This window comes from Larimichthys crocea, chromosome III (genome assembly GCF_000972845.2).
Source record: "Larimichthys crocea isolate SSNF chromosome III, L_crocea_2.0, whole genome shotgun sequence".
NCBI lineage: Eukaryota > Metazoa > Chordata > Actinopteri > Sciaenidae > Larimichthys > Larimichthys crocea.
This window is the reverse complement of record NC_040013.1, coordinates 44,568,830-44,584,392: the sequence shown is the minus strand read 5'-3', so window position 1 is coordinate 44,584,392 and position 15,563 is coordinate 44,568,830. Positions and strand designations below refer to the sequence as shown.

Genomic DNA, 15,563 nt, shown 5'->3' with positions numbered 1-15,563 from the left:
ACATTCATCACATTCTGGCATCTATGCATGTTCATAAAAACATCATCTTTCTCTTCATTGAGAGAAAACACAGTGTGTGTATAGAGAGTGGAGCTTGAGATAAATTTGTCCTCCCATTGACCTGATGATGATGCATGATGCATGTGTGTGTGTGTGTGTGTGTGTGTGTATGTGTGTGTCTAACGTATGTTACATCTGGCCTGGGGACAGAGGACCTCACTTGGCAGACCTAAATGTCTGCTGGGGGGCAAAGTAAATCATTTATAATATTGATCAGCTATTTACCTGTATGGCCCCTGTGTATGTATTTATTTATACTGTATGTGTGTGTGTGAGAAAGCGGAAGTGTGTGTAGCACCCATCATGCATTGTACTTACTAGAACTAGTGTTCCATGTGTACAAACACAATGCACTTGGGTGTCTGCAAATGCACTTATTTGTGTATGAGCTTTCTGTGTGTGTGCTTGTGTGTGTGTGTGTGTGTGTGTGTGTGTTGCTGCGGGTGCCGGGCTGTGCTGATATAGTACCTCATTAGCTACTGTGGACACTAATCTCCTTTGTGGCAGTCTTTCATCCTTAGCGCAGGATTTATTGACGCCCTCGGTTACGGCGCTCGCCTCTCGCATGCTGCTGGTGCCATACGTCAAGCTGTCATTGGCTCATGCCACTTCCTGGTTCCCGCCCCTCACTCCCACTCCCACTCCCCCCTATCCTCCCTAAGGGTACACGTGGTATTCGTCTCACCTGTTAGGTGGCAGGTGCCTGGTGTGTTTTCGCCCAGTCTGTGGCAGCGGCCGACCGTGCTCTCGTGTCACGGGGGAGTAACTGTCAGAAGGAGAACAATAACTTGGAAGAGTTCACATTTTCAACCCTTTTTTGTCTGGTGTTGTCTGGTGACTAACAGTGTGTAAGTAAGAGACACAACATGGATGTTTAAGGTCTTTAAAGAAATATTTCAGCATTTTAGGATATATGTTTTAGAGTTGTCACGATACTAAAATGAGTAACCACGATACTATACCAGACAAAGTATCGCGGTTCCGGGTATTATCGCGATACTGTGGCCTTTTTTTATTATTATTATTTTTATAAACTGCAATGTATTTGTACAAGTTAGTTTGAAACAACGACGTTTGTTTTTTAAGCAAAATTAGTGTCACCACTGACGAAGACGCCACGGCAGACTCGCTGCCATGGTGAGTGTGTTGTCTCGTGTCTGGGCGAGACAGAACTTTAGCTTGTTGTTTGTTCTGAAGTTTCTATCAAGCGGAGCTGTCTTTGCGGAGTTCGTTCTTGCCGGCAGAAACACACGAACAGCCAATCAGCTAACAGACGGGCGGACCCAGCGTGCGGAAACAGCCTATCATATCCCTGGACGTCACCAGTAACAGGCAAACAGCCAATCATACAGCAGCTGTGTCGTTCGGTTGCGGTTCCATGTTGGTTTGTTTACAAAGGAGTAGCATGCAGCGAGAAGCCGGGAGGAGAGCAGAGGCGGCCGCTATGTAGCGGAGACTGGCACCGGTAGTATAGTAATCCACGGTAGTACCGTCGTGTAAAATTTCTAGTATAGTAGCGACGGCTATGATTCGGCACCGCGGGGTACCGTGTATACCGTGGGTATCGTGCAACTCTAATATGTTTATTCACGGGCAGCACAGTGTTGCAGTGGTTAGCACTGTTGCCTCACAGCGAGAAGGTTCCTGGTTCCTTTTTGTTCTCTGTGTGTCTGCATAGGTTCTCTCTGGGTTCCTCCCTTCCAGTTGGTGACTCCAAGTTGGACTCTAACTGAGTGTGAATGGTTGTTTGTCTTTCTGCGCCCTTTGTCGAGTTGGTGACTTCTCCAGGGTGTACCCTGCCTGTCACTCAAAGTCAGCTGGGACAGGCTCCAGCTCCACAGAGAATCGATGAATGTTTATTTACTTTCTTTCTGACCCCGAAACCTCACCCGGCTGGTTTTTATGACTGGCAGCTTGCACAGGGTATTTTATTTTGAAAATCCACCGGATTCTCTATGCTGTTTCTGTGTCTGGCTTCCTGTCAGCTCAAGGTGCTCTGTGTAAATTGACGTGGGCCGCTTGCGGTGTCCGTCAAAAATAGAACAGCTGCATATTCAACGCGGAGCAGAGGCCCGCTTCTGGGACACTTCTGAACCGAGCTGGTGGGGTTTAAAACATTGACTAGAACGGCCGTGTATCACTGAGGCAACCGCGTCTGGTGGAATTTGGGGGTAAGAAGGAGATGAGAAACTTGACACCACTCTCAACTGTTTGTGGAGGTACATCTAGCTTAGCATAAAAACTACTGTGCCTACTGTATCAACACCCCTGAAGTGCACATCGTAACAATATTTTCTATTTAATCTTCACACAAACATACATTTTTTACATAACCACTGAGGTCATATTCAGACAGAATCTTTCAAGGTTACTTTTATTAGAGTGGTATCAATGTCTACAACGTGTTCTTGTCTGTTGTTTCCTGTTGGTAGAACGTCCTACCAGTTCCTACCAGATCAGGGGCTCTCTACCCTCTCTACCTTTAAAAACCTCCTGAAGACCTCCAGCTCTTCAGAGAGGACCTCCTCTCCAACACTACCAACAACTGGACATGATAAATCTATCTCCCTCTACAACTGGACAAAAGGATCAGTGCATCGCTGAATCCCACTCCATCAGTTCTGTTGGGACACTTTTATTTTAATAAAATTAGAACTTCATGGACACTTTTATTTTAATAAAATGAGTTGTTTCCATTAGAGAAGAAATATTTATTGTTCTGTCATGTCAAGTTATTATTACAGTTTTGATTCTTAAATGCGAAATCTATATATGCATTATATATTATGCATATGCAGTGTGGGCAGGAATTCTTCTACACACTGTACTCAACTCACTCTTACTCACTAACTTTCAGCCGAAAATGGCCCAATTTTCGGTTTTCGGTGAAGTGGCCGAATAGTGGCGTGACGCAATTGATGCAATGAAACCACGTGCGCGGTGATCTGGCCAGGGTTGCTGATTCTTTTCTCATTCACACACAATAAACCCACGATGCAGGATATAGGAAAAACAGGCAAGAAATACATCATACACTGCTCTTTAGAGGAGCTATATACTTCTCTCTAAACTACGGCGTCTCACACATGCGAGGTGGGTTCATGACCGTCGGAATGACTAAGATGCGTTCATGAACGTGGGAAAAATGGAAATTCACCGGAAATATAATAAAACTAAATAGTATTTCTTTCAAGAACAAATTAATAGTGATTAAAACAACATGGGCTTTCTAACAGTATAAATGAAATAATAATTATACTAACTGGAAATTCTACTGGAATATTTGAAGGATATTTAAATAAACATTTACTTTCTTTGAAAAAACAAATTTATTCTAGGCTATTTATGCAATAGTAAAAAAAAAAAAAAATTGAAAAATTTAACAACTGCATTTCATATTCGGTTTCGGTATTCGGCCAACCATTTAATTTTTATTCGGTTTCGGTTTCGGCCGAAAATTTTCATTTCGGTGCATCCCTAGAATACACACATACCTTAAAGATTATTGTAACGAGTGCTTTGTTGCACAAATAAACCAATAATTATGCAAGATAAGATAAGATACAATGAGATACAATACAATACGATACAGGATGTCTGTGTTGTCCGACCAGTCCAGTTTGTTACTGAGGTGAACACCCAGATATTTGTATGCTCCCACCATCTCCATATCCAATCGCCGGATGATAACAACTGAGGCGTCTTCCTCCAGAAGTCGATCACCATCTCCTTTATCTTGGTGGTGTCGATGTGGAGGTGGTTGAGATCGCACCAGTTGATTAACACCATGATGACCCCCCTGTACTCCTGCTCATTTCCTTCTGATACACGCCCAACAATGGCTGTGTCATCAGAGAACTTCTGCAGGCGACAGCTGTCGGTGTTGAAGTCTGACGTGTAACAGGGTGAAGAGAAAAGGAGAGTGTGCCGTACCCTGTGGAGACCCCATGCTGCAAATCAGACATGAAGTCATGAAGCCTCACATACTGTGGTCTGTTGGTGAGGTAGCTGATAGTCAAAAAAACATGACCCTCACAATGCTTCCAAAGGTTTATATTGTGGAGAAATTGCTGAAGTCAGGTCAGGTCAGGTCAATGGTGAGGTCAGGAGGGAAGAAAGTCTTCAGGAGCCTGTGATGTCTTATGCTCTATTATTTACTGATGCTTGGACAAGGAGAAGGGGTCCCAACCCCCAATCTGGGAACCATCGCATTAGATGACACTTGCTGGACAGATCAGCTTTTGCACATTTGGATTATTTTTTTAACTAATTGTGTTCATACGAGTTTGATTTTTAGAATTTATACTATAATTGTAATACAGAATATACAATATATTCAGTATATATATAATGTATGTATATATGTGTGTTTATCTTATATACAGTATTACAGGTATCTCATTTATCATATTTTATTAATGTGTGAGAGAAAGAAAGAGGAAACAGAAGTGAAAACATGAACGTGTGAGGAGCTTGCATTGGGAATTGAACCTTTCGCCATCTCACGCTGACCTCCATTCCTCGTACTGTACAGCCCGGCGTTACACAAACGGCCTGTACTCTCTCCAGGAAATCAAACACGTAGTTACACAATCTCTAAGATTTCACCACTGGATTATTCATTCTTTATAATATATCGCACACAAACACAAGGCACCTAAACGCACCGTATACAAATGAGCAACGATGCACAGACTCGCAGCTCCTCGACAGACACAAATAGACACGTGCACAGATGGACACACATGCACACACACACATGCGAATGCAAAACAAACACACACAGGGGTTTGGTGTCCTAGTTTCCATCTGTGGAGAAGCTATTCTCTCTCTCTCTCTCTGGCTCTCTCCTTCACTCACAAACTCATCTCAGGGGGGGTCTTACTGTGGTCATGTGACACGTTGCTGCTGTTGTTGCAGTTTGTGTGTGTGGATAAGAGCAAGCGTGTATCCGCATGTGTGCATCACTGCTCATGTGCATATATTTGATTGTATGTGCGGTTTAGTATGCGCATGCAGTCTATATATATGTCCATCCTTGTGTTTGTGTATGTGTGTGTGTGAGCTTACTGTCAGGCTGCTCTTTGCCTGCCTACTGTTCCCCCTCTTCAACGCTTGTTTCAGCATCATTGTGATCTAATACAGGGATTACTATGGGATTAAGCGAGTCCCATAAAATAACAGCTCACCACTTCAGACCTGCATGACGGTGGACATTTGTCCCGCGCTATCAACGCACTCGAAAGACGCCTCACAAAGGTGAAGCACAGTAACTGCTCCATCAAGGACTGAAATGTGCTTTAGAGAGTACAGTCGTCCCTCGCTATAACGCGGTTCACTTTTCGCAGACTCACTGTTTCGCGGATTTTTTTCAGTGTAATTTTGCATGCTTTTTTTTTTACAGCGTACTGTAAAGTATGAACACGCATTGTGTTCTGCGTCCTAAATTGGCTAAGGGAGAACTGCACATGTGTTCTGCGTCCTGATTAACTAAGGGAGTACTGTACAAAATGTGTGTAAAAAGGTGTATAAAAGTGTGTGGTTAGGGGTTTTACGGCCTTAAAACATGTATAATAATTGTAAAACTTACTTCGCGGATTTCGTTTATTGCGGGTTATTTTTAGAACGTATCCCCCGCGATAAACGAGGGACCACTGTACACCAAAAAACCCAAAACTTCAAACAAAATCATTCCACTCATCAGTTAAATTTTTTCAGCACCTGGACAAATTTTATTCTTTGATCAGATTTATTTTGTATTTTCTTAATCAGAACACCGTGCGTTAATTATCAGCAACATGAATTTTAAAGAGAGACGTCATTTCGGTCTTAAGATAATTAACTAGAAAGGGATGACTTGATTTATGGTAATGTGATGCACGCAGAAGGCCAAATGATAATGTGATGCTTAAAGGATCAAGATTTAGTGGCGTCTAGTGGTGCAGCTGATTGCAGCCCCCTCGTTTCACCCTCTCCTTCCTAGCATGAAGGAGAAGCTACTGTCCAAAAGTCCTTATCTAGAGTCAGCATGCTGCCATAACACACTGACAGTCTAAAGAATGACGTGTGACGTCACCTATAAGTTTATGAAGCTCAAAGTCTTTGGCACTGGCCCCCGCCATCTTGGCTGTCCTGCCTCTTCCAACCCCCCCCAGACTCTTAATTCTTCATAACTTTAAGCCTTAATATAATCTGAACAGGTGAGTTGTATATAAATCCACCCTCAGTACAGTTGTCATGAATGGGGAAATTAGCTATAGAGACCAAAACTGTTTTTTGTACCAGGCTGTAAACATGTTTATTTCTGCTTGTGGAGGGTGACATGTTCTACAGTGGACACTCAAGGAATTACAGTTTTTGACACTTCCGCATTGGCTTCATTTCCCAGCCATGGAGGTTGCCGCTTGGGTTTGACAGAATTTAGATTTTATCACACTGATGTAACCAGTGTTTTCATATTTTAGGGTAGCGATGCAATTTTATCGAAATGTATCATGTTTAGAATTTAAAATATTCAATGGGCTCCGTGAGCAAAACATATTTTGTTTTTAAAAACACACACATACAGAGTTAGATGTCCCAGTACTTACCAGGTCAACTGAATATGAAGCAGCTAAATGGAATTCAGTTATCATTTCTTTTATGAACTCCACCTGTGCTTTTCCTACTGTGATGTCAAAGTACCCACATACAATTTAAAACATTGAATCGATCAGTGGTTCAGTCAGTCAGATCACTTATTAAGTAAAAACATTCTCAAATATGAGGATTTCTTGCTTTATGTTTTTAGGTTGTGGACTTGATCTGGAGATTTTGGGAAACTGTTAGCTGTAGCCATAGTTATGTTAGAAGTGTTCAGGATTGTTCACCGTATTTCAGGTTGAATCTGTTGTTTTCAGTTCTGAGTGAGTTGATTTGGAACATTTACTGCATTCAAGGGTTCTTAGACCTTTTTGACATCAGAAACCGTAAAATTGGAAACTTACAATACTCTTGGTTAAAGATGCACTGAAATTCCTTCATGACTACACGGCAGCTAGTCATCACCGCCTGCATGTGAACGTACCGACGAGTAGACGGCACTGCAGTGTCAATCTGGCAGCCGTCCACCTTGACGGTCTGGCTGCAGAAAATCACAGATTGGTGGATGTTTTTACCAAAGCTATAATGTCCCACTTGAGGCGGTGTTTTTCTTTCTTTGCCGTGTGTGTGTGGTTGTGTATGTGTGTGTGTGTATGTGTGAGCACACGTTTCCCTCTCTCCCCGGTGGTGCTGGGGTGTTTGGCAGGATAAATATAGCTGCGTTGGTGTAAAGCTGTTTTCTCCTCGGCTTTTGTAGCTTTAATCAAAAGCAATCTGGAGGAGGGAGGAATGGAAGGGAGGAAGAGTGGGAGGAGGAGGAGGAGGGAGAGAGGAAGGGTAAGAGGAAGACAGGGGACTGGGGTAGGGGGTGGGGGGTTGTGTTGGCCAATGCCAGAGTGTTTTATTTTAGCTCTCTTTAAAGAGTCATTGGGGAGTGTTCAGGAGTAATGAGAACCCTGGTGGCTGGAGGAGAGGGACTGACTCTAACCTCCCCTCGCTCGCTCTCGCTCTCCATCCTCTCACTGTCTCTTTATTTCCCGCCCAACCTTACTTCCCCTGTCATCCAATCTTCCTCGTTCCCGGCTCTAATGTCAACACAAGACTGTGGCTGTGGCCACATTCACACTGCAAACCCTCACGAATCCTGATATAGCTATTCTCGGATGAAGCCCACATCCCTTATCTGTATGGAGCGACAGCGATGTTGACAAGACGCGTGCACACAGGAACAGTCACATTTGTTTTTATTCGTCATCTCAGTTAGTGCATGTTTAAAGCTGCCAGTGCTGTGTCTCATTGGTTGCTGTTGTCAGAACTGTTGCTTTTCGGTAAGATAAAAATACTGAAAGCATTATGTAAAAAAGTTATGGTAGCACTGATGAAGCTGAGTGTTGACATTAGAGCTGAGCCGGATACACTGTAAACTATAATAAGTTGACTTTACTTAAAAAAATATGCAAAGTCGTTGCCTCAAAAAAAGTAATTTCTGTTGATTTAGATAAATTAGATTACAGTAACTTATTTATTCTGAGTTTGCAGTACTCAAATTAACTTATATAAATTGGATTACAGTAACTCAAATCAGTGGATTTCAGATATCTTTTTTTTGTAGATTTAACTTAATATTCATGAATTATGAAAGCTTAATTCTCTTTAGTTTTACTCATCTATCATATTGAGGTAAAATTTTACTTTAACGTTATGCAATAGACATTAAAACGACACATGCTAATTTAATTAACAACAACAACAAAAACATATTACCTAATGGTAATGAGCCCCAAAAACACAATCAATGGTGACTTACTTAGTGCAATTACAATTTATTTTAAATGCTCAACAATGCATTCATGGCTCTGGAACATGTTTACAGAGCCATGGTTGACAAAAGAGTAAAAATATTTACTTACCAAATAGGTGAAAATTATCCAGTCGTAGCCTACACAGCAAAACTTTTAACAAGGACTTGCCCGAACTTGTGAACTGAAAAGAGCGTGCAATTCGGCGCCAAGGTTTGCGTGAGCCAGGTCTGCGCATGTCTGAAAGAACGCCCAAAGGACCCTGGGACATTAAATTATTTTTTCTAATTTAACTGAAGTGGAGTAAATTAAGTTAAACATGTTCTCCAACCCAAAATTACTAGTTACTTATTTAGGATTAGTCTTCATAACAGGTTGATAGTTTCTGAGTTTGGTTCACTAATCATTTCTAATTAATTTGAATGTTAGCATTTAAAGTGTACTCGGCTGAAACGAGCACGGCACTTTTGCGGAGTACGAGTATTATACGAGTAATACGAGTCAATGTCTGTGCTGGGATTGAATGAAAATCCTCATTGGGTAGCTGACTGTGTGCGCTAGTCACAGCGTCCCTCCCCTACACATACAGATGTATTGTGTTGCTGTGTCCCTTTGCTCACTCACACAGAACAGCTCTCTGTCTCTCTAGGTTTGTACTTACTTAACCAGTAGAGTTCAGGTAATCGTGGGTTTGTTCAAACGTAGAATGCGACTCGCGTTGCGTCTCTGCCTGTCGGACACACACACACACATACACACTCTCTCTCTCTCACCCTCTCTCTGCCAGTCGTCAGATTTTTCTTTTTAAACCGTCAGCTGGCTCTAAGCCTTTTTTTTTACTTCGTACTAGTGGTATAAATAATATTACAAATTAAGCTACACACACACACACACACACACACACACACACACACAAACTCTCTCTCTCTCTCTCTATCTCTCTCACTCTTACTCACATACACACGCACCTGGTGTAGAAATAAAATAAATAAATAAAAAAGAACCATAAAATTAAAAAAAAATAAATTATCAACAACACACTGTGTTGTATTCATTGTTGCAAAACTTTTTCTGTAAATACTTCATTTGCTATCGTGATCAAAACCATTGATCTGAAGCTCGATGCTGTCCTGTAAATAGTTTTCTAATCAGCAATAAATATAACAATTTCTGATCAACCCATATCAATTGCACCCCCCCCATTTCAAGACAACCAGTTCTGGGTTAAATCCTGACCACTTTTGGGTTAGCCCCCGCCCACTCAGAGTACGGATACGGATACAGATAATTCATATGGTCAACAGATACAGATACAGATAATGCTGTACTCGCTCATCCCTAGTTAACATGTTTGTAAGATTAGAAAAACAGAGCTTCTAACATTGTTCTTTTTCTAAATATAATGAAGTTTACAGTGTTAGGAGATCATATTGCACTCTGTGTATCAGCTTGTTGTATCACTTTAACAAAGCCGTATGATGCTTACACAAAGCAAACACTTCAACCTATAATTAAAAAAAAAAATGTTATAATGTGCAGCACTGTACTGTTGTACTGTTTGTACTGTGTACTGTACAATGTACTGTTTATTATTTAACTATTGAAAACTATTAACGAGTACAGTCACTTGCTTAGCCAGATCTTGTTTATAGCAAGCAGCAACCTCAACTGGGAAATGAAGCCAATGCAGAAAAGTGTGAAAGTGTGAAAAACTGTAATTCCCAGAGTGTCCACTTGAGGCTGGCTACAGAACATTTAAACCTCCATAAGCGCACATGTTCAAATGTCCAACTTCACAGCAGAAATAATACATGTTTACAACTGTACTGATGGTGAATTTTTATAGAACTCACTTGTTCAAATAGTATTAAGGCTTAAAGTTATGCAGAATTAACAGCGTGGGCGTGGAAGAGGCAGGACAGCCAAGATAAGGACTTTTGGACTGTAGTTTTTCCTTCATTCTAGGAAGGAGAGGGTGTAACGAGGGGGCTGCAATCAACAGCTGCACTACTTTTTTTAAGTAAGCTATCAGAAATGTAATTTTTATATCTGTTTGCGGTACGATAAGCATCTCAGAAAGCTTCACGGCATGACTGTATTACACAATTATTATCATCATCAGTTCCAATCACCCTTTAAGGAATGAAAGCACAAGGGTTTTGTTTTTTTGGTTGTGCAAACACATTAGTATAATTTCACAAACTATTCTCAAAAGTTGCAATGTTACACAGCATTGTTCCCAAATAATTCCAGACAATTACTTCTTCTTTGGTCTTTGTATTTCTGCAGGAACAAAATCTGAAATGATACATACACGACAAGAGACAGAAACATACTGATACATACATACATACATACATACATACATACATACATACATAGTGTTTGTAAAATTTGTCATCACTGTCAAAATGTTTTGACATCACATACTGTATGTGTTACATCCCAAAATGAAGAAATGGACATGTATGTTTGTATGCTTCCTCATAAAAACTAAAGGCATGCAGTGTGAACAGAGCAGATCAAGACTGGAGACATGTTCACACACTGACTTCAAATTGTCAGGGGAAGAAATCTGAATTTGGTCACTCTCAGTTCTAGTGTATAGTGGGTGTCCATATGTGTGATGAGAGATATTATTTCATCAGCGAGCTGAATCTTTTTCATTATCCGGTTGGCTTTGTGTGCTTCATCTGGAGGCCAGAAGCAGTGGAAGCCAAGCTGCTCCCTGGTATAACAGCCATGATGGTGATCTTAAAAAGCTTCCATAAAAGCATTTTTTTCTGGACCACTCACTGGCAGGAGTACAGTGCTTTAGGAAGTGCATTGTTCTATTTCCTGTTTGACAGAAGCCGATCCTCCGATTAGTGGTTGGCAAAGTAGTGTAGTTGGTTGAGATGGTTTGTAGCAAAGAGTAGCTTCCTCCTGATGGACACGTTAATGTGGCATTATGTCAGCTGCATTAAATACCTCAGAATGTGATGTCATGCTAATATAAAAGTTTTGCCATTTAGCTATGATCATAACCTCTACCCATGCTCCTTTGTGTCCTAGGTGATCTGGGTGTGTAATAACTGCCGCAAGCAGCAGGAGATCCTGACCAAGCCAGGCGAGTGGTTTACTGGTCCGGCTGGGAGACCCGCTGGCCTCGGTTCAGCCGTCAGCGAGCCATCTGTGTGCCAAACGCCCGGTGACAAGAAGCTCCGGTCCCGCTCCCAAGCACCCCCAGGCTCCACCACCACAATCCAAGACCCTAACCGACCCAGCGCACCCGGGACCACACCTGGAACCGATGCTCGGTCACGTAGCGAACCACCACGAGACACGTAAGCTGAAACAATTTTGATACAGAAGCCTCGTCACTAACATGCCACATTTGAATCTGTTGTTATCCCAGCAAAACAAAGCCAACATCATTGAAAACCTTTTCATGCCTGTTGCATCAAGATTTGTTGTTTTAGTCACTAGTATGGGTCAAGCTGCAAAAAAACACGAGACACTACAAATCCCACAATGCAACTTAGTAGTGTAATTTTCTAGACCTTCCCTGTTTGGTCAGTGCTCGTGTGTTTCCAAACTAAAAAAAATTTAGTTTAAGATCACCCAAATGACATCACTGTGACGTCATCAGGGTTATTAGCCTTTAGGCCACTGTTTTCACAGGCACGGCAGGACTAACCATGACCATTAAAGTGATCTTGATGTGTGAAAATGGTGGAGTGCCCCTTTAAACTGCATTCTCTCAGCCATCAGAAAGAAAGCAGCCCTTGTAGAAGATATTAATATTTGTCTTCTTTTATACAGTGGTGCATTATGTCTCTTAAGCAAGCCGTGTGACTCGTTGTTTCCTATTTATGCCTCCCTAAGTGTAGTGGAAGAACACGGTCGGTTCCAAAACACTGGGTAGTAGAATGTGTTTTCACTCGTGACTCTGTTAGTGGAAACTTATGTTAACAATGAAATGGTACCAGACGCAAAATCAGGTATGAGAAAACTGTTGTAAGGGAAGTAAAAGCTAAAAGTCAAATGTCACATAACATTTACTCTATTTACATTACACTTCTGGATTTCACAGGGTCAATAAAACACAGTTCAAATCTGTGTTTGGATGTAATGTTATGTTCGAGATTCATGTAGAGGATAGGGCTGGTAACATTCCCCAGAAATTGAATTCGAATATTCGTCTTAAAAAATGGTCCGAATATCGAATATATTCGAATATTCTTAATTAATTAATTAATTAATTAATTATTTTCCCCCCGCAGAGAATAGGACTTGTAACAGTATTGTAACAGTACCCCGTTATATCCAACAGAGGGCGTTGCACTGCCAAATGTCAAGAAAAACGACCAGTGGTAGTCAAACGCTGATTTATTTTCGGTCTTCAAACTAAATCCAAGCGTCATGTTCAACATGTTACATTTAGTGTAACTTCAGTGCAATTTATGCAAAACTGTACTGCTCATCGGGATCACTGGTGTGTAGCCTGCTCTTCATTGAGGTGGGGAGCGGGATGGGGTGCTTCCTTGTTGTGTCACGTGACTGCAGATAGCTAGCCTACAGGTCAGTAAGGGACGCACCATGGGACACAACGGAGGAGAATCAATGCGCGCGCTGCCCTGAGCAAATAGTAAATATTCGAATATTCATTTTTACGTTCGAATATACATATTTTTAGTCATCCTCTACTAGGACTGGTAAACTAATATTCGAATTTCGAATATTATTCGAATATTAGTTTACCAGTCCTAGTAGAGGATGACTTAGTGAACTGATACAAACTTGAACTGCAGTCATATTGATAATCAATTTCTCATTGATTGGGGTTTTCAGTGAGAAATTGGGGTTTTGAGCAAAATGTATTGTCAGGTTGAGCCATTTTTTTTTGTATAGCACACTAATCAGAATTTGCCACGACACCCTCTGTCCATAGAACATCGTTTCGGATAAGAAATTGCTTGCCAAGACAAACTCTTTAAAGAAATGGAAGGAGCCTCAGGAAGAGCAACAGAAGAGGGATTCCTCTGCTAGATGGACAGACAGAATACAGACAGAATGGATCAACAAAAGATCATAATATATATATATATTGTATATAGATTTAGAAGAATTGTCCATTGCTTTGGTTTATAATCGAATACCTGCAAAACTGTTAGTAACACTAAGCTAAGATTGTGGTCACGTTACCTGCTAAGTATTTTAACATTGCCATTATTATCATGCTGACATTAGCATTTAGCTTAAAGCGCTGCTGTACAGCCAAACAGGGCTGACAACCTGGCTGCTGACCAAGCAGCAACCTCTCTGACTGTAAAGTGAAGCCAGTGCAGAAGTACCAAAAAATGTTCCTTCAAGAAAAGGTCCTTACTGCAGCTAGCAAAGACTGTACTAGTCTGTACTAGAGTATAACCAAGTGTAGTAATGGGAGAGTCTAACTGTCTAATTTCACATTTCAGAAATATATCGTTCAAAGTTTTCAGCAACTATTTTTCAAGAGAAATCTCAGAATTTACTTTACAATGACTTTAAACTAACTCGAGTAACGCAGACCTTAAAAAGGTCTCTGTTTGTGTGTGAGCTTAATCTTATAGAACAGTCCTCCAGCCGTGTAAATACAGTATCCATTGATGTAAGTGCCTGAAATCAAATACCTCGTCTGACAACAACTCTCACTGATTCTTTTCTTTCTCTCACTGTCTCATATTGATTTCTCCCCAGGAGAAATGGAAGAGGAGGCGGAGGAGCTGGTCGTGGAGAACGTCGGCAAGGTCAGCCCAGACTACAGACCCAGGTCTCTATGGACCGGGACCTCCGGGGGGAGTCCAGGGAGCGCAGGGAAAGCCGGCGGCTGACAAAGGGACGCTCTCTGGAGCATGATCCTGTAGGAGGTGGTGGTGGTGTAAGACGGACAGAAGAGGGGGGCTACCACCACATGGACCACAGCGGTGCCCCTCCTCGCCAAGCAGGGCCGGTCCCTCCTGGAGGCCGGGGCCACCCTGTGCCCGCGCAGGGTCGTGGTATGGGCGTAGCAGGGGAGGTTGGGGATGGCGTGCGGCCTGGTCAGAGGACGGTGGGTGGGGTTGGCGGGCCGCATGAACACACCCTTGCTCAGCAAGTTCCTCCCCCTGAACTCAGAGAACCTCCCAGTTCAGGCCCTGGCTCCGCCCCTGGCCAGGGACCCGTGGTGAGACGGACTAAACGGGAGAAGGCTGAGAGCATGCTCCGCAATGATTCACTAAGTTCTGACCAATCAGAATCTCTGCGCCCACCGCCACCGAGGCCCTACAAGTCGAAACGAGGGCTGGGGGCCGGAGGGAAGAGGCAGACCAGCGTCAGCAGTTCAGAAGAGGAGGGAGGGACCACGCCTGAGTACAGCAGCTGTGAGGATGCTGAGATCGAAAGCGTCAGCGAGAGAGGTGAGAGACGATATCAATCATCACATTTAGGTCATGAAAAAAATGCTAGTTGATAGGACTCACTTCCTTAATATGCTAATGCCAAGGAGGTACTCTTAGCTACATATAGCTACATATATATATATATATATATATATTATATATATATATATATATATATATATATGTAGTATGTGATTTAAAGGTCCAGTGTGTAACATTCAAGGGGGTCTATTGAGAACCTACGTACAGTATGGAGTGGGTCCTCTTGTGTTTCTACAGTAGCCCAGAACGGACAAACCAAAAACTGGCTCTACATAGGACCTTTTGCATTTGTCACGACTTTTTAAAACCACTGTAATTTCCTTCATACTGGAAATGAGAGAGTGAGGCGAGGGGCATTCAGTTGGTTGCATTTTTCAACTTCACCACTGGATGCCACACTGGACCTTTAATTCAGTACAAAAAAATCAACGTAATTTATTTTCTTGTATTTTCTCTGAGCTTTTTGAGCATACTTCATGTCATCTGTTGTCCCACGTGAATACACGACAGACCTCAGACCTACCTAAAATGAGAAGGTAGCTCTTCTTTCATAGAGGAGGAAGTAAACAAACTATAGTGAGATCTGTTTGCTGCATGTACCGATGGACCATTCACATCCTCCTGATGAGTCACTAAATCCACCACACACTGCATAGGAACAAACTGCACAATATAATATTAT

The 15,563-nt window shown here is 42.0% G+C and overlaps 1 protein-coding gene across 18 annotated transcripts in view; it reads left to right on the top strand.

Moving 5' to 3' along the window:
* Nucleotides 1–15,563, top strand: part of rims1a (regulating synaptic membrane exocytosis 1a) — a 107,938-nt gene that overhangs the window by 39,897 nt on the left and 52,478 nt on the right. For all 18 annotated transcript variants that reach the window (XM_027276104.1, XM_027276098.1, XM_027276102.1 and 15 more), the window contains exons 5-6: nucleotides 11,496–11,767; nucleotides 14,160–14,857. In XM_027276104.1, the coding sequence (XP_027131905.1) occupies nucleotides 11,496–11,767; nucleotides 14,160–14,857 (970 nt within the window). The remainder of the gene's footprint in view (nucleotides 1–11,495; nucleotides 11,768–14,159; nucleotides 14,858–15,563) is intronic.